This window comes from Aquarana catesbeiana, linkage group LG02 (genome assembly GCF_042186555.1).
Source record: "Aquarana catesbeiana isolate 2022-GZ linkage group LG02, ASM4218655v1, whole genome shotgun sequence".
Classification (NCBI taxonomy): domain Eukaryota; kingdom Metazoa; phylum Chordata; class Amphibia; order Anura; family Ranidae; genus Aquarana; species Aquarana catesbeiana.
Window position 1 is genome coordinate 452,258,651 of NC_133325.1, and position 25,760 is coordinate 452,284,410.

The window sequence follows — 25,760 nt, forward strand, 5'->3', positions numbered from 1 at the left end:
AGTTGATGGGCACAGTGAGGCTGCAGTTGACGGGCATAGTGAGGCTGCAATTGATGTGCACTGTGAGGATGTAATTGATGTGCACAGTGAGGCTGCATTTGATGGGCACAGTGAGGCTGCATTTGATGGGCACAGTGAAGCTGCATTTGATGGGCACAGTGAAGCTGCATTTGATAGGCACAGTGAGGTTGCATTTGAGGGGCACAGTGAGGCTGCCTTTGACAGGCACATTTAGGCTGCAATTGATGTGCACAGTGAGGCTACAATTGATGTGCACAGTGAGGCTGCATTTGATGGGCACAGCGAGGCTGCATTTGATGGGCACAGTGAGGCCGCAATTGATGGACACAGTGAGGCTACATTTGACAGGCACAGTAAGGCTGCAATTGATGTGCACAGTGAGGATGCACATCAATTGCAGTGAGGCTGCAATTGATGTGCACATTGAGGCTGCATTTGATGGGCACAGTGAGGTTGCATTTGATGGGCACAGTGAAGCTGCATTTGATGGGCACAGTGAGGCTGCAATTGACTGGCACAGTGAGGCTGCAATTGATGGGCACAGTGAGGCTGCAATTGATGGCCACAGTGAGGCTGCATTTGATGGGCACAGTAAGGCTGCATTTGATGGGCACAGTGAGGCTGCATTTGACGGGCACAGTGAGGCTGCAGTTGACGTGCACAGTGAGGATGCAGTTGATGGGCACAGTGAGGCTGCAATTGATGGGCACAGTGAGGCTGCAATTGATGGGCACAGTGAGGCTGCAATTGAAAGGCACAGTGAGGCTGCAAATAACGGGCATGGTGAGGCTGCATATGATGGGCACAGTGAGGCTGCATATGATGGGCACAGTGAGGCTGCATATGATGGGCACAGTTTTATCTAGCAGTAATGATGCATATTCACTTGATAAATGGCCATTTACAGCCCTGCATTACTAACAGTTTAATTTTTCAGTTTGTTTGCGCCCCCCAAAAATTTTGAGCACCAGACGCCACTGATATCTACCCAATTCGAGGATACACTCCTGCATGCAGTTTGCCTCAGGTTTTCATGTGCTATATCCAAGAGGGACTGAGAGCTCCTAGTCTGTAATAGACTTTTGCAACTAAATCCACTAAGGACTGCATGTATATATAGGAAGGACAGTGGTCCAGGATCTTTTGCATAGAGGAAGGAAGTTGTCCCCTGTTGTAGTTTTTGATTGAAGTTGGGCATCCCGTGAATCCCTTCACCCATCCAAGTTGTTACCCCTAATAAAACATAAAAACAAAGCCAAGCCTTCTTGTGTCTGGATGCAAGTGGAGAATACATGTTGCCTGGCTGTGCAGGAGTAGGAGAGCCAGGTACCAGCAGTCCCTGCGGGGGTAGTGCTACAAAAGTAACAAACATGTTATACTTACCTACTCTGTGCAATGGTTTTGCACATAGCAGCACCAATCATCCTTTTCTTGGGTAACCTCTGGAGCTCCTGGCTCCTCCCCCTGCTGAGTGTCCCCATAACAAAGCAGCTTGCTCTAGTGTGCTCATGAGTGTCATTGACACACAGAGCGTGGCCCTGCCCCTGCTCCCTCTTCACTGGCTGTGATTGACAGCAGCAGGAGCCAATGGCTCCCTCTGTTGTCACTGAGCCAATCAGGAGGGAGAGAGACGAGGTAGCCATTTCTTACGTGCACCTCGCTGGATCTGGATCGAGCTCAGGTTAGTATAAGGGGGCTGGGGGGAGAAGCTGCTTGCAGAAGGTTTTTTACCTTAATGCAGAAAATGCATTAAGGTAGAAACCTTCTGACTTTAGAACCACTTTAGCAACCAGGAAAAAAGTTGTCAACAGGTATAAAGTACAGCCATGCCTTGAGGTGACTACTATCTGAAAAACAAGAATATACAGTAGATCATCATTTTGTGTTGATAGGTTGCCTTAAAAGCTCATTGGTACCGAAAAACATTTCATGGTGGTTGTTGGGAAAGAGCTGCCACAATATATACTTAAACTTAGTATGCAAAGAAACCCTATGTGACCAGATGCATGAATTGGACTGTGTACAACATGCTGAGAAAGATTAGCAATTGATTTAAAAAAGCCAATCCAGCAAATAACTTTCATTTTAACTTGGATCCTCTGATCCTTTTTGTAGTCATTTGTACTCCACAGACAGCTAGATTGCTCAGTGCCCAAACATTTCTTTAAATTGCAGTTATTGGACAATGGACGTCTAACAGCTATTGTTATCTTAAACTAAATGTATACTGTTTTTGCATAGTTTCTTTTTCCTTATTATGGTCAGGTCTTGCTGTCTACTACTTTGTCTAAAAACAAATTAAAAGGTTTGTCTATAATGTTAGTCTTGGATTGATTATGATATTTAGGCTATACCTTACCCTATTATTTAGATAAATTGATTCCACATAGTTGCTACCATTTATGATCATAATTTTATTACTATCCAAGACACATGAATATACTTTAATATTTTTACTGCATTTACAAATGATGTACATAAAATAATTTACATGTTTTAATATGTTCAATTTTAACAATTGCAAAAAAGAAAAGAATGACATTCCCCAGTGATATCGTAGGCTAATGGAAATCTGTGATTTATTTGATCATAGGTTAATAGAAATCTGTGATGTCTTTGACAACAATGATAACACATAGACATATTATTCAGCATTTTTGGAAAAAAAGGAACAAAGAAAAAAATTACTGTTCAACATCGTGCTAGACACAAACTGTAATTGTCTGTGATACCTATTGCAACAATTTACTTTACTGTATGTTCCCATGTCTCACTACAAACATAAAAATAAATGTTAGATTTGTTGTAAATAGTAGCAAAGTTCTTCTAGGCATTTTAAATTGTTATAGATATTTGTTACTAATGAACAGAATCTCATTTAAAATAAATTAGCAGAAAGGCAATGTCAGTGCTAGCATAGTCAGGGACTTTTGCATTTCCGCCATGGAAGATGAATTAAAATATTGACTTTGTATGCTTTTTTCAAGCTATAGTTATTTGGATTCTTCCACAGTTAAATGTGAATGCTTGATAAAATAATGGAAGATCTTTTTACCTTACTATGAAGATGGAAGAGAGAATTTGAAGAGATATAGATTAAATAGCTTGCACAGAAACTTCCTAACAAGCGTCAACTTTTCTGTGAGGGATAATGAATAACAAGCATTCAACATCAGCCCTAGGTTGTTCTTAATGGTTCCATCTTGGCTCAAATGTCATGTCAAGGGTAGGGACAGGAGCAGCAGCTGGCTGTTTACAGCCATCCAATAATATATATATCAACTGGTTAAATGAGATGGTCTATGGTATATTTTTACCATGATAAGAATGAAATGGTACTAAAGTTAAAAAGAGTTTAACTTGGTGCTCTTATCAATAAAACTAGTGCATATATGGGAGCCCTGAACTAATGGCTGCATTATCAAGTGGCACACTTGACACAGTTATCGGCGGTCTATTCTACACATGAAAAACCTGATTGGGTTCAGATGGAAAGACAAGCGATCTGACCGTTCACTCAATTTTGTGATGTGGCAAACCCCAACAGCTCGCTCAGCAGTCTTGGCCCTGACCCTGTCCCATTCCCTAGCCTTATGGAATAAATTGCGGATCCATGACCACTTAATCTCTCAGTTTACCCCCCTCACTCACTTATTTAACAATCTTAACTTCCCTCCAGGTATGGATGCTAGGACATTTAAATGGTAGCTAGACAAAGGTTTATATAGAATCGGGTACTATTTTACCCCAATTGGACCCTTTACCCTTGCCCACTGTGTGTCTAAGTTTAACTTGCCACTCTCTGAATATTTTTGTTTCTGCCACATTTCCCACTTTTTGAAATCACTATGCCCATGATTTCTCTATATGAAAAGTGGTGTAATAGAGATAAGGGTCAGAGAAGAAGAATCTCCTTGATATATGGTCTGTTGCTGCTCTTCCCAGAAAAGTTATCTTACATGGTAGACTGGGACAAGGACTTGTCGACTGATACGGCTTTGGAGATATGACACTCATGCTTTAATGCATCATTATGTGGCAATTTAAATATCTTCCTTGTTGAGATGAACCTGAAAGTTCATCTGCGTAGCTGGGATGTATGCAAGCTCCTCTCCTTTGTGCTTCCGCAGCTTCTCCCTGAGGGGCAATATATACCATATTTGGTGGGAGGGCCCCAAGATATGGGGGTATTGGAATAGGGTTTTCTCCTTGCTTTGTCGCATGCTGGGAGAAGCAGCAGGCCAACTGCCCCAATTTACCCTATTAAATAAAGCTATTCCTGGTATTTCCTGCAGTGCACAGAGATTAGCTTCTCCTTTTTCTCTGACAGCCAAATGTACGATAGCAGGAGCTTAGAAGATACCGTCTGTTTCCTTTACCCATACCAAACATAAAATTTTCTGGATAATGATCCATGAGAAGTTGGCACATGTGTTACTTGATGGGGTTAAACAATTCGAAAAGACATGGACACCCTGGGCCTCATATATGCATATTTGACTTGATGAATGACTACCCCTTTCTTTGTGGTTTCAGGGCACCCTAGGTCAGTTATTTTTCTCATTCTTTTTGTCTTCTTTCTATTTTTTCTTTCTCTATTCCTGGATTCCTTGGTTTATTTGGATTCCGTATATTGTTTTATTTCTTGTCTGCAATAATCTGTTCCTTTATTTTACAAATGTTTTTCTAGTATGAGCAAAAGCAGCAAATGGCTAGTAGTTTGGCTACTATTGGCAGGTCCACCTTGAAATCTTGTATGTTAATTTAACAGCTTGTAGCTGTGTTATGTGGACTATTGTCTTCCTTTTTGTTGTCTGCAATTGTAAACTGTACTGTATGCAGTTCTGTGCCTGTCACATTGAGGATATGACCATGTACTCTATTACTGCTGCTGTTCTTAATTTTTCTTGTTTTCTGCTTTGTAATCAATAAACATTTTGAATGCACAATAGTGCATACAATCACAGAGTGGAGCACTGCTAAACCATTTAAAGAAGAAATCAAGAAAGAGCCATTGGGGTTTAACTACTAAAACTGAAGAGTGCAAATTCTGGTGCAGCTGTCCACAGTAGCCAATCGGCTTCTAACTTCAGGTTTTTAAATTAAGCTTTGACAATAAAACCTGGAAGCTGATTGGTTTCTGTGATAAGCTGCATCAGATTTTGCACTCTCCAGTTTTAGTAAATGAACCCCATTGTGTTCTAAGATATTTACATACTAAATCTCATGTTGACCTTTCTGAAAAATGTTAAACTGTTAATGCATATGTAAAGCCAATATCTAAAAGAGATACAAGCCCAATACCTAGAATATTACATTTATGCAGAAAAAGCATTTCCTGATGTTAAGACATTTTTATTAAAAAAAAATGTAAGTATTTTCTTAATGCCTCTCTGGGAACTTGTGAGTGGTATGTTGGAGAGAGTGTTCATAAGGATGATGCTTCCAGTAATGTCACTCTCTCGTCCTAGGTTTTCAATCTTTTTCCCTCCTGTTAGCTAAACAGTCTTGTGGGCAGCCTGAAGCTATACGGCAGGTTGACAATGCCATCACTTCAATGTAAGGCAGTGGGTGAGTTTTGTCATATGTAAAAGGAAGTTCCAGGACTAGAAGGGTAAATGTTGAAAGTTACCCCCCCCCCCTTCCTTTTCCACTGCAATGTAAAATGGCAAGTAATTTTTTCTTCTTTTCTTATCTCCTTTTTTTTTTTCGCCCAACCTGTCCCCTAGCTAGCATTCTCACTAAGGCCAAGGCGAGAATGTTGTCACCAGTACTCTGAAGCCTCCTGGGATATGGACGTAGCCTTTTTTTAAACAGGAGGGACAGGGCCCAAAATAAAAAGTTGTTAGAGATCTGCCTAGGCTCTAAAATATTTAGGTTCATGTCTATAACAGTCATTTTCTCCTGGAGATAAGGCAAACTTTTTGGGTACTACCGCTCCTCAGTACAATTTTAATAAGTAAAGAACCCAAGTTAAAAGATCTAATCTGCTTCTGACTGCCTGATTCTGTGATTCCTCCTCTGTGCTAACTTTTCTTGTATTTGAACAAGATCACAGCCATGCACTAGACCAAAACATATAAAATAATCAAAATTATATAACATATAAAATAATCAAAATGATATGCATTAGAACATTTGTCTGTTGGATCTTCCTAACATATTTTACTTTGTGCTTAAATCAAGACTTCTCCTTCAATGAAAACAGTAGGCAAGATAAACACCAACTATGCTTAGAACACTTTGGGACAAGATGTTTCACACACTGAAAAGCTTTGTCTGGAGACAATACATGCCTTTTTGGATAATAGCTCCCATGTGTGAATTCACTACTAATTTTACTTTTTTTGCATGTATTCGACAAAACAAATTAAACAATTTTGACAATTAGGTCTCTTTACCATTTTACAGTTTGTTATGTACTGCAAATTGCAACACAAATGAATAAACACTAATAATTAATAACTCGTGTTATTTCTGGATGAAACAGTTGTAAGCTACCATAGAAGACATTAATATTTTGACAGGATGACAAAGATCTATCTATTCTTTGTTTTCCTTCATTCCTTCTTTCTGTTCTTTGTCTGAAGGTCAAAAGAACTTTGGGATGAAAGATGTTGTAGTTTAACTGATATAGAAGAGGCATGGTTTTATCTTTCAAAACTCTCATGCTGCTTCTTTAGTAGGTGATTTATTGTAGCCATGCTGGATGTATCTCAAGATCTCTTTGCGGTTGTCAAGAATAGTGTCAAAGCTTTCTTGAAGCCTGTTCTGCTGATCCTTAACCCTTTGTTGGAGGCCTCTGATCCATCTTAGGAGAGCAAGTCGTCTATACATAGTTAACTGTGCATGGTGTTTTTCCTTTTCTAACTCCTTTAGTTTCTCCTTGTCCTGCAGACTTTGGAAGGCTTCAGTTAGTGTTTGTGTAATAGATTCTGAATCTGTTGAGGACTCATCATCAGAGTTTTCTATTTCAGGAGCTTCTTGCTGTATGGATGTTGGGAGTGGTGTATTAACATCATCCCATGCGTCAATGGTGATACTGTCAGGACTATCAATGCTAAGTGAACTGCTAGCATAACCATTGTCTTCTAGTGGTGAACTGGCCCATTCATTACAGCCAATTGGTTTATCTTTAGGTGTATCCCCTCCCAGCTGCATAATTTCTGCACCTTCAGGTGGGCTCCTAACCTCTTCCTCTGATGAAGACAAACTAATCCCTTCAGACCTGGCTACTTTCAATTGTGCCATCGCCATTTTCTTTTGATGGGTCCTATTGTCTTCTGCAGCTAGTTTGTCTTCTTCCTCATTAAGTTTTTCTTCTCTGTCATCTCCTTCCCTCTTGTCCTTCCTCCAGTTTTCATTCTTATCATAGGCCTCCTCCAGAATATTAAAGTTGGTATCCTGCTTCCTGTCCTTCACATTGGCGAATGGAAGGCTTCCCAAAGATTTTGGCTCATAAAATGGAGACTGATGAGCACTGGCCTCAGATTTCTGTATGGCAAACATCTCGGACAAGTCTGTTCTTTTACCTGGGCAAACAATAAATTGATTGAAGTTAGCTGTTTCATCATGAGATATTGCATGTCACAAAAATGAAATGAGTACATTGTCATTTAAAGTATACCTCTAATTTTGTTGAAAAAAAAATCCCCTTTAGGCGAACTGTATATATTGCAATTTTTTAAATATTTTGTTGCGGATTTCTACCTTGCTCTGTCCTGAAGAAATAGCTGTTTATTTCACCATTCCATTTGCTTATACTGATTCCTAAATAGGATGGTCTTCAGTGCAAACACCTGAGCAAAGTCATTGTTCTATGAAATGAAAAAAATTGCATCCCTTTAACACAGGATAAGTATTAGGGAGTATCTCATCAAAATGAATGCCCTATTTTAGGGGATGCCTCAATTTTGACCTGCATTTTATTGAAGACTTGTGATAAAAGCAGCAAACCAAATACAAAAGTGTTGACCCCTGAATTTTGTGAAAGTTTAAAAAGGCAGCAGACTGAGTGGGCTGCACGCATGGGGGCTACAATGCTCAAAGGCAATCAGCCTTATTTCTTTTTCCATTTCAGTCCACCCCATTTTGCTCCATGTACAATAAAAAGATAAGGGCAAACAAAGGCAAAAGATCCACTGCAGCACGTATAAAAACACATCTCAATGTGGGGCATTGCTGATAAAGTGTTATAGTATTAACAAGCCCTAGAGCCTAAATCCAGTTTGTTAGGTCTTAGATATCTTTATTCCTACATGTATCCTTGTTCAGGTATCTTGCGATCACTTTGTATTTGCCTGACAGCTGTCAAACAGATAGGTGTGGTGAGATATACCTTCACTTTTTCTTTTACCTTACACCATGTAACAGGAACTGAGGAAAAATCTTCCAAATGGGACACAAACAGCAATATTAACTGGCAACATTTTTAAGCTTTATACACTATTCAAACCTGAAACAAGTTTTGGCTTAACTTGGGCTTCAATATATAGTAAATCAATGGGGGGTGCAAAACAGACAAAAATACAATTGAATGATGCCTAAAGAAACCAATGATGTGTGGGGAGAAAAACTGAGCTTTCTTCTCTTCTTATAAATATTTTCTATTTGCTTAAGTGTATTGTACACTAGCATAATTCTTCATAAATCAAATGCTAAGATCTTTCAACAATGCTCATGTGTTGTGCCTGTTCACTGTTTGTCTTTGGACTTTTTGTCAGATTAATGAGTATACAGTAGATGAGTAAAACATTAAACATCAGTGATTCACCCAATCTGTTTCGAAGTATAACTCATACAGCTGTCTTTGTTTTATTTTTCACAGTTTGTTTTAATTGAAAAAACAGAAAATACCAACCCATGCATACCAACCCACTAGAGGGATCTGAGCATGCAGCCTCCTGACACGATGATACCAGATTAGGTGCACTTTATCAAAAGGTGTGTGCCTCATGAGGTAGGCCCCAAAAAGCTCATCTGTCGCAAAACACCAGCCTGTTGCTAAAAAGCAGGGGTCCTGGTACTTCCAGTCTACTTGACTGCTTACCTGTCCACCATAGCCTGTTAAAAACCAAAAACAGTGATAAGAGTTTTATAGAAAAGATATCTAGGAACAAATTTATTCCAAACTACCTAAAGTAAAAATCTTATTTGTGAATTTGGATACATTTTCTTCTCATTTCCTGTTTGCGTCTATAGAATTGGAACTGAATGTAAATTTCCCCAATGGAACACAGATAGCAAAAAAAAACTCACAGGGGTGATAACCATTCTCCGCTCAGTGGTACCAAAACTTTCCTCTGGAATGATGGATTCATCGGTGTGATGATTTTTTTCCTGACAACCATCACTCATCTTAATAAGGAACTTCAGTCAAAAACGAAAAAAAAAAAACCAGAAGCAGCCTAAGATATTGTTAATCTATTAATATTTAGGGACTTCATTTTTAAAAACAGATTGTATTTACAAGTGAATCTTTTATTAGCACAGTGCTCACCTGTGCTTTGTCCGCATTTATTTCAAGTAAGGGCAGCTGAAGCCAGCGCCCATTCTCTTTCAGGATGGCAAAGCCTTTGTTTACAAGTTGCTACAGCAATGACAGCACCAGTAACGTCACTTCCGGTTTACTCGGCTGCCAATGCCGCTGATTTTAAAAAAATTACTGTATTCAGAATCGCCGTTTTTGGCGATCTGAATACTTTTAAATGCAAAGGAGGGATTTGGGGTCTTTTAGACCCCCGATCCCTCCATAAAGAGTACCTGGCACCACCTTCCTTGTGACACCAATAAAAGAGATCAGATTTTTATTATTTTAAACAGACAATGTAAAAAAAATTAAAAAATAAAATAAATAAGAAAAAACATTTTTTTTTAAAGCGCCCCCGTTCCACGTGTGCTCACACAGCAAAGAAAACACATATGCAAGTGGCGCCCGCAAATGTAAACGGTGTTGAAATCACACATGTGGGGTATCGCCACGATCGTCAGAGTGAGAGCAATAATTCTAGCAAAAGACATCCTTCTCCGTCACCTATGGAGATTTTTAGGTACCGTAGTTTGTCACAATTCCACAAGTGTGCGCAATTTCCAATCGTGACATGGTAGGTATCTATTTACTCGGTGTAACATCATCTTTCACATTATACAAAAAAATTGGGCTAACTTTACTGTTTAGTTTTTTTTAATTCATGAAAGTGTCTTTTTTCCCCAAAAAATGTGTTTGAAAGACCGCTGCGCAAATACCGCGTGACATAAAATATTGCAACGATCACAATTTTATTCCCTACGGTCTCTGCTAAAAAATATATAGAATGTTTGGGGGTTCTAAGTCATTTTCTAGCAAAAAATATGGATTTTAACTTGTAAGCAACAAATGTCAGAAATAGGCTTAGGCATGAAAGGGTTTAATCTGTACCAGAATGATGGGAAGATAAAAGTGTGGAGGAGGCTTGGAACAGCTCATGATCCAAAGCACACAACATTATCTGTAAAATACAGTGGAGGCAGTGTAATAGTATGGGCATGCATGGCTTCCAGTGGCAATGGGTCATTGGTGTTTATTGATGATGTGACAGAAGACACAAGCAGCCGTATGAATTCTGCAGTGTTTAGAGATATACTGTCAGCCAAGATTCAGTCAAATGCAGCAATGTTGATTGGATCGGCGCTTCACAGTACAGATGACAGTGATCCAAAACACACTGCAAAAGAAATCCAGGAGCTTTTGAAGGAACAGAAGTGGAATATTCTGCAATGGCCAAGTCAATCACTTGATCTCAAACCAAATCAGCATGCATTTCACTTACTGAAGGCAAAATTAAAGACAGAAAGACCCACAAACAAAGACCAACTGAAGACAGCTGGAGTTAGAGCCTGGCAAAGCATCAGAAAGGAGGAAACCCAGTCTTTGGTAATGTCCATGGGTTCCAGACTTCAGGCAGTCATTGCAGTAAAGGATTCTCAACAAAATATTAAAAATTAACATTTTATTTATGATTATATTCATTTGCCCAATTACATTTGAGCCCCTGAAAATGTGGGGACTGTGTATAAAAATGGTTGCAGTTCCTTAAATTTGTACTTTGATATTTATGTTCAACCCCTTGAATTAAAGCTGAAAGTCTGCACTTGAAATTCATTTGGATTGTTTCATTTTAATTTTATTCTGGTGGCATACAGAGCCAAAAGTATGAAACGTTATGTACTTTAAAAATAGTCTGAAGATCCACTTTCAGTAAAAGACATTGGGTAGTGAGCAAATACAGGATTCTTACTCTGCCTGTCAATAAAACCCCCCAAAGTGAAATATGTCTGCACCAAAAAAAGCATCCTGCACTGCTACTGAGCCTGGTACTTTAGTACAGCCACACAAGCAAGTGCTTTTCATACTATACGTGGTAACTTTATAGATTTATGTTACAGCTGACTGCTGTCCCCAACATGGTTGAGCAAAACTGGTCATACCGTCAGAATGGATTCAGAAGCTGACAAAGGCCTGTGGTCGTTGCAAGTCATTTGCATGTGCAAACATGTTTATGTGAACATGGTAATTAGGACAGGCACCCTGCACAGACATAGGGTCATGCAGGTACACAGGTATGCATGCCCAATGCCAGCCTTAGCACCAGAAGGCCTATTTAGGGAGCAGAATTGAGATAAGAATTTTCTGGATGTTGGATGGTCTTCAGCTATTATCCTTTATACTGAACCTGTTCTTGTTATTTGCTTATCAGTTGCTGACTCAGCTTGTCTTTGGACATACCTCTACACTGCCTTCTTTTTATTGACCCAGCTTGCTTTTGGACCTGCTATTTAGCTGCTTAGCCATTACTGAGTCAGCTTGCCCTTGAACCTGTCTTTGTTTTTCAGCCTGTTATTGACCCAGCCTGTCTTGGACCTCTTTCTAATTTGCCTTTCCCTAATCGACCTGGCTAGTTCATGACTATGGCTTGCTTGTACTAATTCCTTTTGTGACCTCAGCCTGCATCCTGACCACAAGTCTGCTGGCTACCCTGTAGAAATCAGACCATATGATTAAAAAAAAAACATTTTCTTTGCACATGATTGTTTCTTCTTAACTAATCCTAGAGACAGTAACTGGCAATGAGAGAAAGTACATATACAATTCTTCTAAGTTTAACCCTGGCCAATTTGACAGAACTAAGGCATGGCTGATGTTGAAAGATTACCTAGGTCTCTTTATTTCTCACATTTATGATAAATAAGCAGTTTTGATATATACAGTATATATACACTGAACAAAATTATAAACGCAACACTTTTGTGTTTGCCCCTATTTATCATGAGCTGAACTCAAAGAGCTACAACTTTTTCTATGTACACAAAAGGCCTATTTCTCTCAAATATTGTTCACAAATCTGTCTAAATCTGTGTTAGTGAGCACTTCTACTTTGCCGAGATAATCCATCCACCTCACAGGTGTGGCATATCAAAATGCTGATTAGGCAACATGATTACTGCACAGGTGTGCCTTAGGCTGGCCACAATAAAAGGCCACTCTAAAATGTGCAGTTTTATTACACAGCACAATGCCACAGATGTTGCAAGTTTTGAGGGAGCGTGCAATTGGCATGCTGCCTGCAGGAATGTCTACCAGAGCTGTTGCCCTTGGATTAAATGTTCATTTCTCTACCATAAGCCGTCTCCAAAGGCGTTTCAAAGAATTTGGTAGTACATCCAACCAGCCTCACAACCGCAGACCACGTGTAACCACACCAGCCCAGGATCTCCATATCCAGCATCTTCATCTCCAAGATCGTCTGAGACCAGCCGTCCGGACAGCTGCTGCAACAATCGGTTTGCGTAACCAAAGAATTTTTGCACAAACTGTCAGAAACCGTTTCAGGGAAGCTCATCTGCATGCTTGTCGTCCTCATCGGGGTCTCGACCTGACTGCTGTTCGTCGTCGTAATCGACTTGAGTGGGCAAATGCTCACATTGGATGGTGTCTGGCACTTTGGAGAGGTGTTCTCTTTACGGATGAATCCCAGTTTTCACTGTACAGGGCAGATGGCAGACAGCATGTATGGCTTAGTGTGGGTGAACGGTTTGCTGATATCAAAGTTGTGGATTGAGTGGCCCATGGTGGCGGTGGGGTTATGGTATGGGCAGGCATATGCTATGGACAACGAACACAGGTGCATTTTAATGATGGCATATTGAAGGCATTTTGAGATACCGTGATGAGATCCTGAGGCCCATTGTTGTGCCATTCATCACCTCATGTTGCAGCATCCTAATGCACGGCCTCATAAGGATCTGTACACAATTCCTGGAAGCTGAAAATAATCCCAGTTCTTGTATAGCCAGCATACTCACCGGACATGTCACCCATTGAGCATGTTTGGGATGCTCTTGATCGGCGTATATGACAGCGTGTTCCAAAGGCGTTCCAATATCCAGCAACTTCGCATAGCCATTGAAGAGGAATGGACCAACATTCCACAGGCCACAATCAACAACCTGATCAACTCTATGTGAAGGAGATGTACTGCACTGTGTGAGGCAAATGGTGGTCACACCAGATACTGACTGGATTTCGGACCTCTCCCCCCCAATACAGTAAAACTGCACATTTTAGAGTGGCCTTTTATTGTGGCCAGCCTAAGGTACACCTGTGCAATAATCATGCTGTCTAATCAGCATCTTGATATTCCACACCTGTGAGGTGGATGGATTATCTCGGCAAAGGAGAAGTGCCGATTAACACAGATTTAGCCCAGGTTCACACTGAGCTGCGGGAATGAAGCTGTGTGAGTTCAGCTGAACTCGCACGATTTCACTCCCGCATGTCAGTCCCGATTTTGGACGCGATTTCAGAGACATCTGTGCAGGTTTCAGCATAGATGTCAATGTAAATTGCAGCCAGAAATCGCAAAAAGTAGTACAGAAATCAGTGCGGCGCTGCAAATGCAGCATCGCACCGATTAGGACGATGCCATTGCCGGAAATTGCCGCCGATTTGACATGCGATTTGACATGTCAAATCGTACCAATGTGAACCAGGGCTCAGACAGATTTGTGAACAATATTTGAGAGAAATAGGCCTTTTGTGTACATAGAAAAAGTCTTAGATCTTTGAGTTCAGCTCATGATAAATAGGGACAAACACAAAAGTGTTGCGTTTATAATTTTGCTCAGTGTATATCAATCAATAAAATGTATTGGTAGGATAGATAATAAACTGATACTGTGCTTATTTAAACAATATTGTTTACCATGTTTGTGGTAATTGTGTCAAATGTGGTGTCTACAACAAAATTATTTTAAACTACACGATACCCAAACATAATAAATACTACTAAGAATGGGTAATGTTTGGCTAAAGCTGATTTTGAGCTACAATATACCAGGTCGCCTTCTGTGAACTGTTCCGCCTGACTTCCATTAGAATGTCTTTATGTTCCATGTGTTTATTTAGGGCTATCAAACAGTTATTTTCCACAAGATACTTTTTAGCCTTTAATGTGAAAGTCACATGAATATTAAGATACAGAAATAGCATCTCTGATCAAATTTATAAAAAGGACCCTTGTTTCTGTCATAGCCACAAGGATCTTTGACACTCCCCAACTAGAAAAGGTCACTAATCCTACAACAAGGGGGTTTCTGTTATCTAAAGATGTTATTCTTTCCAAAATCCTTCGTTTTGTATGGGGGATCGTAAAGAATTTATCACATGCTGTATACTAACATGTTTCCCAGGAAAACATGTTCTCTTCTTACTAGATATGACATTATCTGCCATTATTTTTAATGTATTTTTAATGTATTTTAATGTAAAATGCTCCTTTTAATTTTTATTCCTTCACTCTTGGGGCTAGAGTGGCACTCTTGGCACTCTTTTTCTTTTTTCCCCTAACAGAAGAAATAGGGCCGATGGTATGTTGTAGCATGTATGTTCATTGCCTTAAGGTGTTGGGGTACCATTTGAAAAAAAAATAGCATTAGACATTGCAAAGAAAATGACACAAATAAGCAAAAAGGGTCCTGTTTTGGCTTCATATTGAACCACATGGAAAATAGTTTGAGCCCGTACCCACAGTGAAAGTACTGAATGATGGATTATAGTACAGCTAAGTAAAAAATGTCATACTTTTTACGTTTGGCTTCTTTTAAGCCTTTCCTGTAAATACAGGAAAGCCATTCTAATAAAAAACATTAATAAGACAGTGCAAATTAATTGAAAGCTGTTTGCTGTGGGTGAATGCACTTTGCACTACCCTATTAGATATGTGTTTGTTATTTTCCCAAGTGGAGAACTCTGCCAATGTTTAATTCACAGCTAACGTCTGAAGCAGAGAGAGAAAAAAAAAGAGGGTATCATCCCTAAACAAGGTTTAAAAAATAGAGCACAAACCTAAATACACATTATGGACAAAATCTGCAGAGCAATTAAAAAAGAACTGTATATGCACACTTCCATAATCTAGATTTGTTACAGTTTGGGGAAGGAATCAGTTGTATGAAACAAGAACATTCTTTCCTATTAAAAGAACTGGTGACCATATACTGTACATGGCAGCCAATTGGCAATTTTTACCACTTTTACCAGATGGGAATCAAAACAATTTCCACACTGATCAAAGAAACCTGTAATCAACAAATTAAATTACTTTGATAGAAACTTGGTGGTAGGTTGTATTGATTTGTTTGCCTGAAAATGGACTTCTGCGCGATCAACAAAAAAGCCATGTTAAAGCATCAGTAGAAAAAAAAAATTTCTACATGTGTTCAGAATTGCTTGCACCACTTGTGGAAAATATTGTTTATATGCCAAAGTATTCTCCCAATTTCTAAGAATCAATGTGAGTACTTATAGTTACATAGTTACATAGTTAGTCAGGTTGAAAAAAGACACAAGTCCATCCAGTTCAACCAAAAAAAAAAATATTGTACAATCCAATATACCCAATACTATACCCACAGTTGATCCAGAGGAAGGCAAAAAACCCCAGCAGAGCATGCTCCAATTTGCTACAGCAGGGGAAAAAATTCCTTCCTGATCCCCCAAGAGGCAATCGGATTTTCCCTGGATCAACTTTACCTATAAATGTCAGTACCCATTGACTATTGAAGTACATCCTTATTGGACGATGACTGTATACGCAGCTCACATTTGGTGATCCAATTGAAGTGTGGTTGGTGGGGTTCTTTGATGTTCCAGTGCCCGCCCAGGGAGTGGTGGTGCTGTTGTTTCTTTGTGCTTAAGGTGGGTTCCACATAGTGAATTCATAAAGGTAGCAAAAGCCTATATATATAGATATTGTATAATATGTTATTGTCTTTTTGTAGATGAGTGCTGTAATGTCTCTATAGGCCCTGATGAAGCAAAGTCTGGCGAAAAGTGTCGGCACATGAGGACCTATTATACCAGCATTCTCTTTTGGTGTAAAAGTATACACAGTGAACTCTATCAGCACTAGCATTGTTTTTATAACCAATATGTATATTTGATGGATTTTAATCTTTGTGATCAATAAATTGTATGATTTTATATCAAATTGTTTGTTCTTTGTGTGGCCTGTACAGTCCGAAATCACGTTTCGTTTACTTTCCTAATGTAAGTATTTAGTTTAAATTCAACTACATTTCATTTAAATTATTTTTTTTGTAATTAAATAGGTTAAATTATATGTAAATTCTAACAATACATTTTTTTCATTTGCTCCCTTTTGGTCTGTTAACCACCTCAGCCCCGGAAGATTTGGCTGCTGAATGACCGGGCCATTTTTTGCGATTTGGCACTGCGTTACTTTAACTGACAATTGCACGGTTGTGCGACGCTGCACCCAAACAAAATTTACGTCCTTTTTTTTTCCACAAATAGAGCTTTCTTTTGGTGGTATTTGATCACCTCTGCATTTTTTATTTTTTGCGCTATAAACAAAATAAGAGCGACAATTTTGAAAAAAAACACAATATTTTGTACTTTTTGCTATAATAAATATCCACATTTTTTCTCAGTTTAGGCCGATATGTATTCTTATACATATTTTTGGTAAAAAAATCGCAATAAGCATATATTGATTGGTTTGTGCAAAAGTTATAGCGACTACAAAATAGGGGATAGATTTATAATTTTTATTATTATTTTTTTTACTAGTAATGATGGCGATCTTCCATTTTTATCGGGACTGCGACATTATGGACACATCGGACACTTTGGACACATTTTTGGGACCAACGGCATTTATACAGCGATCAGTGCTATATAAATGCACTGGTTACTGTAAAAATGTCACTGGCAGGGAAGGAGTTAACACTAGGGGGCGATCAAGGGGTTAACTGTGTTCCCTGCTACATGTTTCTAACTGAAGGAGACTGTCTAGAGGAAGTGACGGATTGTGGTTCCTAGCTAATAGGAACACACGATCTGTCACTCCTCTCAGAACAGGGAAGTGTGTGTTTACACACACTCGTCCCTGTTCTGTCTCTCGTGCTCGCGATCGCTCGTGGCTGACGGTCATCCCAACTGTTGGGCACAAGCATCGGAACCTCCGCTTTGCAGCGGGCGCGCGCGCCTGCTGTCTTGATCCAGTGAGCCGACGTATAGCTACAATTGTTTGCGGGATCGTGCCGGCCTGCCACAGTAAAATGACGGCGTCTGGTCGGCAATCGGTTAAATATACCATTAAAAGTGTTATTATTATTATTATACAGGATTTATATAGCACCAACAGTTTACGCAGCGCTTTACAAAGTGTTTTATTATGTCTGTTCTACAAGTGAAAAAAATAGCTGTTCAACTAGCCAGAAATCTTGTAAGATGATAACTCCCTGTGCTTTATGCCTCTGTACTGCGTTAACAGTGTCCCCTGCTATGGTTGCCACCCTAGGACAAGAAAAGCAATAAAGGCAGGATTACCAGGTGAAAATAAAGGAAATAAAGGTGAAAAAAGAAAACTAATGTAGCTGACACATCTAAGCACCACTAAGCCACAGGACTATCATTTTTTGTTTTTGGGCTTAGATACACTTTATAGGTTATTAAGGGTTAAACACAGATATGGTAAGAGACAGGGGCTAGGGTGTGAAAGCTTAAAGGGTAGATTAGTGTTAAGGTTAGGAAGGGAGACAAGGTTTAATATTGAATAATGATTTATTTTCAGAATTAGGTTCGTTGTTTGGGTGTAGTCTACAGTAAGAATTGAGGCTGGGTTTTCAGCCCGAATTTTTGGCTGAATCTGAACCTAAGACGGACCAAAAGACGCACAGGACTCCTGTGCAGTTCGCACTGGAGCCGCTGTGGAGATGTGTGAACTGGCTCCATAGAGTCGGTCACAATCTCTTGCTATGCGAATTGGATGTGAGGGAAATCCGAATCGCAATAGTGTGAACCCAGCCTAAATGTTAGTTTTAACAAAGTGCTAAGGGTTATAGTGTATGTATAGCCCAAACTTTTTTTATTAAGTTTTGGATAGAGTATGGAAACATTAAAGTGATTGTAAAGTCTCGTGTTAACATATCACACACTCATGCTTCTCAGATAAACTATCATCTTTCCTTAAAGTGATACTAAAGTCTTGTTTTTTTTTTTTTTGTTCAAAAATAACATGTTATACTTACTTGCTCAGTGCAGTGGTTTTGCACAGAGCAGCCCCGATCCTCCTCTTCTTGGGTCCCTCTTCTACGCTCCTGGCCCCTCTCTCCTGTTGAGTGCCCCCACAGCAAGCAGCTTGCTATGGAGGCACCCGAGCAAAGTCACAGCTCCGTGTGTCCATTCAAACACAGAGCCTTGGCCCGGCCCCCTTTCTTTCCTCATTGGCCGACTGACTTTGATTGACAGCAGCAGGACCTAATGGCGCGGCGGTTGCTGTCTCAGCCAATGAGGAGGGGAGTCCTGGCCAGCCCAGTGTCTTGTGCAACATCACTGGATCTAGATGGAGCTCAGATAAGTATTAGGGGGGCTGTTGCACACAGAAGGCTTTTTATCCTAATGCATAGAATGCATTAAGATAAAAAACCGTCTGACTTTACAATTATTTTAAGGCTCCTGTCAGTTTATTTTTTGATTGCTGTGACCTGTTGGGGAGATTCCCCTTCACTTCGTATCCCAGCATGTCTTTACAATGTAAGGGGAATTTTTATTTTATTCAGTTGTCACCGGGGCATTAATACCTATTTAAAAGCTTCCCTTTTCTTCCTGTTTTGATTATAACTGTAAAGTACTGATTTCTCCTTCATTTTCTGTTTTTTATGATAATGGCCAGTAAAACACACACAGCTTGTGAATTTTACCAAGAGGTAAACAAACAGCAATAAAAAACAGACAGGCCTTCGAATCATTTCATACTATATGCAAAATTGCAATTTTTTTTTGTATGTATGCTTTTTACTTTTCATAGTTAGGTCAAGGTCTGTATCAGTGTTGGGGGGGAATAGGTTAACGTGAACTTGTCACTTTGCTCATTCGGGATAAAGTAATAGGCCCTCATAATAACCCAATTCTTCTGCTACTAATGCCCTGTACACACGACCGGTTTTCCCGTCTGAATAAACTCTGAAGGTTTTTCCGACGGGCTCCTAGGTGCTTAGGACATTCAGTGCTGCAATACACCTGAAGGTTAACAGCAGCTGTTTCTCTATGGGAAACCTCGTCCACAGCGGCTGACTGCAATCTGCATATTTGAATGCTTCTAATAGACCGGGAGTTTGTGAGTGTATCTCTTGTCCCTGTTTTGCTTATGTACTATCTAGTAAGTTCACTGCACAATGATCTATTTTTTCTTTGCTTGCTTTGCATAAAACCTTTATCCTGAGAGCCGAATCACCAGCAGTATTATGGCTAAAGTGGGATGCAAGAAAAACTAAATATCCTGATACAAACGATCTAACCCAGTGAGTCAATCAATCTGGATTAAGGGAAGGAACTGTTTAATTATTTTTACTTTCCCCCACTATTTATCTCTGTCTGGACATTGTACTCAGAGTGTCATTATTATTTTATTTATATTCACCGTCACATCACCAATTTGAAGATTTATTTTGGCAATTTTAACACATGTATTAGCACCATAATTATTTATCTATTTTATTCACATGTATGCATTTTTTATTCCTGGATTTAAGCTTAGTCGCAGCAGCATATTGTGCACTATTTATTTAAAGCGCATCAATTTTATACTTAGTACTATTTATTTGGTTATCTGATCACCCTATATTGATAGCAGCTTTAATTTACTGATTTTATCATAGCACTAACTATATTGGTATATATATATTTTTAAGCACAATTTATTTATATCACACATATCTATCCACATCAGCGCTTGGTTTTTATTCATCATTTTTTTTGCAATATAATAATATAACAGTGGCTGTAGATTGAAAAGGAGAGGTCATTTTTAGGAACATTAAGGCTCCATTCACGCTTGCGTGACTTGTCATGCAACTATGGACACATAAGAGTTGTTTTAGTAAAGACAAATAGACTGTGCACATTTGAAAAGTGCAGTTTCTCCAGATCTTAGTAACTGATAGAGAGCTCTGCTGACTTTCATCATCAAATACTGTGCAAACAAAAATGCTGTTTATTTTTATTATGCTTGCATGTAATAGGGTATTCTTTCTAACGTGAAGTTTTACCTCATTTACTAAGATCCGGAGAAGTGCACAGTCTCATTTGCCTTTAGTAAATCAACCCCTTAAAGTAGAACTATAGGCAAAACTTTTTTTTTCATTGTGGATAGAGGAAGAGAGGGTTATAACCCCTGTCCATTTATTTTTTTCACCATCTGCGCCATCCCCATTGCAAAGATTTCCCTTCACTTCCTGTCCCATAGCCAAACAGAAAGTGAGAGAAAATCACTGTAAATCAAGAGAATTTCTTGGGGACCCCCAGGTCACCAGAACTAGTGTCCCCATTGGAAGATTTCCTCTCTATTACTTTTCTGGGGACAATCCAAAATGTGGGGTTTTCTTTTACTTTCACTTTCAATGATAAAGGTAAACAGGACAAATAGAGAGGGTGAATCTCCTTAACGGGGGCACAGACAGCAATAGAAACTGGTAGGTGTTCTAATCCCTCTCCACTCTATCCAACACTAAAAAAAAGTTTTGCCTTTAGTTATACTTTAAAGTCGCATGACAAGTCGCAGCCCATGTATTTCAATGGAAGCCGTTCAAATCTATGGTACTTAAAGTCGCAATTACTTTAAAAAGGTTCCTGCGCTACTTTGATGTGGCTTTCATGTGATTTGAGTGACGCAGACTGCAATGTAAACTCAAATATCGCATGAAAGTCACATCTTGACTTTATCAATGTGGCAGTTGTGCAATTGTCAAAATCAACAGCCAAAGTCGCATCAAAGTTGCAATGTAAAGTCGTAATGGAAATCGCAAGAATTTGGAGTCGCACACGTGTGAATGGAGCCTAAATTACAAAATGGCACGTCTAGAAATTATACATGCTATATTGCTTATATTTATCTTTTTTTTCCGCAAGGTTACCCTTTAAAGCGGTAGTAAAGCGTGGCCTTTAAAAAAAAAAAAAAAAAAAAAAACCCTGCAAGACAATGGCACAATGTGCTAGAATGCATCGCATGCAACGCCTACCTTAGAATGAAGCCTTGCAGTGGCGCACTGTCACCGCTGACAGGGCTTCCATCTTTACCCGGTCTTCCTTCCGGGTTTGTGTGACTGGCCAAGCCGCGATGACATCACTCTCGTGCATGTGCACAGGAGTTACGGCTGCAGCACAGAGCTCTGACTGGATGGCACAGTTATGCCGTCTCTTCAGAGCGCATGCGCCAGTGACGTCACCCGCTCTATGCATTGTGAATATCTTCTAAACAGTGCAGGTTTAGGAGATGCCTACAAGTAAGTCTTATTATAGTTAAAAAAGACTTTACTGTGGGACCCGAGGTGGTCTTACGCTCTTCCAACATTGCACCCAACCAGCCTAGGCCTCTCTAATTAACCTTCTTCACTCCCCAGCCTGGGGAAGCTTCCCTTTCCTTTCTTTCCACCTTCCTTGGACAGGGTGACAGGAAGAGGTGCGAGGGGAGAGGGGAAGGAGAGTAGAAGAGGAAAGGGTGATAAAACTCTCCCTTCGCTCCTCTTCCGGTAACCCTGTCCCCCCTTCCTTTTTCTCATCCCCTTCCTCAATTAATTTCCCCTTTTTTTCCCCCTTTCGTTTGTATGTTTGGTTCAGGTTTTGTTCACCCCTCACCCACCTCAGCCCCTGAGTCCTAGGGCTCAGGCACTTTGCGTTGACCCCTGGCCCTGGTTGGAGGGTCATTGTTGGTTAATAGTCTACACCAGGGTTTCTCAACCAGGGTTCCATGGAACTTTAGGGTTGCTCCAGAGGTTGCTAGGGGTTCCTTGAGCAATTTGCAATTTCTTCCTCTCAGATAAGTTCCCACTGAAACCATTGATCTTTTTAGCTATCTGTAAGGGGGTAATTCCTCACAAAGACCAGAAGTGTAAGGAGCATTCTTCCCACTGACCATCACACTAATGTATCATGAGTTGTAGATATCATCATTTTTAGTAGGGGTTCCCTGAGATCGGAAAGATATTTCAAGGGTTCCTTTGTGTTGAAAGGGTTGAGAAAGGCTGGTCTACACTCTATGGCACATTTTCTCTGTGTTTTTATGTGAAATCCTACATTGTGTCTATATGTGTTCATATACCCTGTGTGGGAATTTCACAACTGTTCTCTCTTTTATATTGCAATAAACATAATTGTACCAGAAAAAAAAGACTTTACTTCCACTTTAAAGTGGTACCAAAGGCAGAAGGTTTTTTTATTTTAATGCATTCTACGCATTAATATAAAAAACCTTCTGTTTGTAGCAGCCCCCTCAGCCCCCTTAATACTTACCTGAGCCCCAGCTTTTTCCAGTGATGTTGCACAAGAGACTCGGCTGTCTGGGACTCTCCCTCCTGAGACACAGCAGCGGGCGCCATTGCCCCAACTGCTGTTAAAGTCAGTGAGCCAATGAGGAGAGAGATATGGCAGGGCCAAGCCACGGCTCTGTGTCCAAATGGACACACAGAGCAGTGGCTCAGCTCCGGTGCCCCTATAGCAAGCTGCTTGCTGTGGGGGAACTCGCCAGGAGGGAGGGGCCATGAGCACCGGCGAGGAACCCGAGAAGAGGAGGATCTGGGCTGCTCTGTGCAAAATCACTACAACAGAGCAGATAAGTATAACATGTTTGTTATTTTTAAACAAAAAAAAAAAAAAAAAACAAGACTTTAGGATCACTTTAAGGAAAGATGATAGTTTATCTAAGAAGCATGGGTGGGTGATATGAGGGAAATTTAGGTTTGCCAAAAATTCTGTGTCCAAATGGTACCTAAAAATAACACACTGTGGGAAAACCGGATACATTCTGAACATTCAAATATGATTAGTAGTATATGAGCGAATAACGTCAGTGCTTAATACTGTCACACTGATACATTAATATTATGCAGGGTTTATATAGCGGCAACAGTATGTGCAGTGTGTTACATGAGGTTCAAATATAATATTATTATGATTTATGTAGCAGTAACAGTTCGCGAAAAGCTTTACATGTCATTCAGCTACATTATTATTAAAAAACAGTATTTACATAGAGCCAACAGTTTGTGCAGTGCTTTACATGAGGTTCAGACATATTATTCTTATACAGGATTTATGTAGCGCCAACAGTTTGTGCAGTGCTTTACATGAGGTTCACATTGCACTGTATGTTATAATAGCCTCCTCTTTATGTTAGCTACAGCTGTATGATGTCTGATTTGTTGTCCAGTAAGGCATGATGTAGGTTATAAGTGACTCCAGTACCTGCTGTACAAAGCTCCATCCCAGCTCAGCCTGTATACAGAAGGAAGTGGTGGCTGCTTCCTGTAGTGATTGTGTGGTGCTGAAGGACAGCGACCAGCAGATGTACAGCTTCCTGCATTCCTAGCTGTGGGTGCCCCATATACACTGCTCTAATCACTTCATCCTCTGCACTAAGAAAAGGTACTCACATCTTGTTATAGAAGAATGGACACAGATGGCACGCCATGCCGCATTAGTGAATGAAGGCTGCCCTAGCTATGCTTAGCTGTGTAACATACACATCATCAGGTAGCAACATGATGTCCTTGAACCTCCACATTGTACATACAGAAAATGTGAGCACACAACTACATGTGCATTCCACAATTCTGTACCCTGCATCTGAAATATAATATAATACATATATTCAGACACTGATAATTGCATTTCTGCACTGAATCAGTAAACCTAAGAGAAGAAATGCATTTATATACTACTGCATAGAGCAGGTCAGTGATTATAAAGGCAGGCTGCTTGATCATTCGTTAATAGGAGCAAATAATATATGCTCTATGTGTGCTGTAACCTCCTTGTATCTTGGATAGATAGATAAATAGATAGATAGATAGATAGATAGATAGATAGATAGATAGATAGATAGATAGATAGATAGATAGATTCTTGTATCATAGATAGATAGATAGATAGATAGATAGATAGATAGATAGATAGATAGATTATTGTATCATAGATAGATAAATAGATAGATAGATAGATAGATAGATAGATAGATAGATAGATAGATAGATAGATAGATCCTTGTATCATAGATAGATAGATCGATAGATAGATAGATAGATAGATAGATAGATAGATAGATAGATAGATAGATAGATTATTGTATCATAGATAGATAAATAGATAGATAGGTAGATAGATAGATAGATAGATAGATAGATAGATAGATAGATAGATAGATCCTTGTATCATAGATAGATAGATAGATAGATAGATAGATAGATAGATAGATAGATAGATTCTTGTATCATAGATAGATAAATAGATAGATAGATAGATAGATAGATAGATAGATAGATAGATAGATAGATTCTTGTATCATAGATAGATAAATAGATAGATAGATAGATAGATAGATAGATAGATAGATAGATAGATAGATCCTTGTATCATAAATAGATAGATAGATAGATAGATAGATAGATAGATAGATAGATAGATAGGTAGATAGATAGATCCTTGTATCATAGATGGATAGATACATAGATAGACAGATAAATAGATACATAGATAGATAGACAAATAGATACATAGATAGATAGACAAATAGATACATAGCTAGATACGTAGATAGACAGTATATCATCACATTGATTTAATTTTACACAAATGCAGAAAATAATAAAGCTGTGTCAATTCATGTTCAAATGATTTAATAAAATGAGGCCATATCCATGACTAAGTAAAAAAGCAATGTATAAATGGGAAGATCCTAGACATCCTGGTAAGCAGGTAAACACTGGCATGGCTACATCAGTGCCCAGATCTATGTACATGAGCCATCTTCTCTGTATGAGTACCCTGTGCCCTGGCAGATGAATGCAGACAATGTCAGAGGCAGAGATATGAGCAGATGTCATGTTGTCACCTACCGTCTAGCTGTGTGATCTCCCCTCTCTGCTCGGAATACAGGCTGCTCCTCCTGCTCCAGCTGTAGGAAGGGAAAGGTTTTCCTTAGCAGAGACAGGAAAGCGTCAATGGTTACACACTTCCTATGGAGTGGAGCAATGGAAGAGGCAGCTCCTGTACATACACTGACAGCTGACAGGCGCCACTTTCCTAAGACTCCTCATTTCCTACAAGAACGCTCATTGTTCTGGGTTTGCTCCTGGTATTAGCACAAGCAGTGCTTCAGGTTCTACATGATGCCATTTGGTTTATT

General features: G+C 39.5%; 1 protein-coding gene across 1 annotated transcript; it reads right to left on the reverse strand.

Moving 5' to 3' along the window:
- Positions 1-2,415: 2,415 nt before the first annotated feature.
- Positions 2,416-25,760, reverse strand: LG02H1orf216 (linkage group 02 C1orf216 homolog). The gene is made up of 2 exons (XM_073615594.1): positions 25,471-25,760; positions 2,416-7,553 (listed from the first exon to the last, which is right to left on the reverse strand). Exon 2 carries the CDS (start codon positions 7,528-7,530, stop codon positions 6,688-6,690), a length of 843 nt encoding a protein of 280 aa, XP_073471695.1. The 5' UTR covers positions 7,531-7,553; positions 25,471-25,760; the 3' UTR covers positions 2,416-6,687.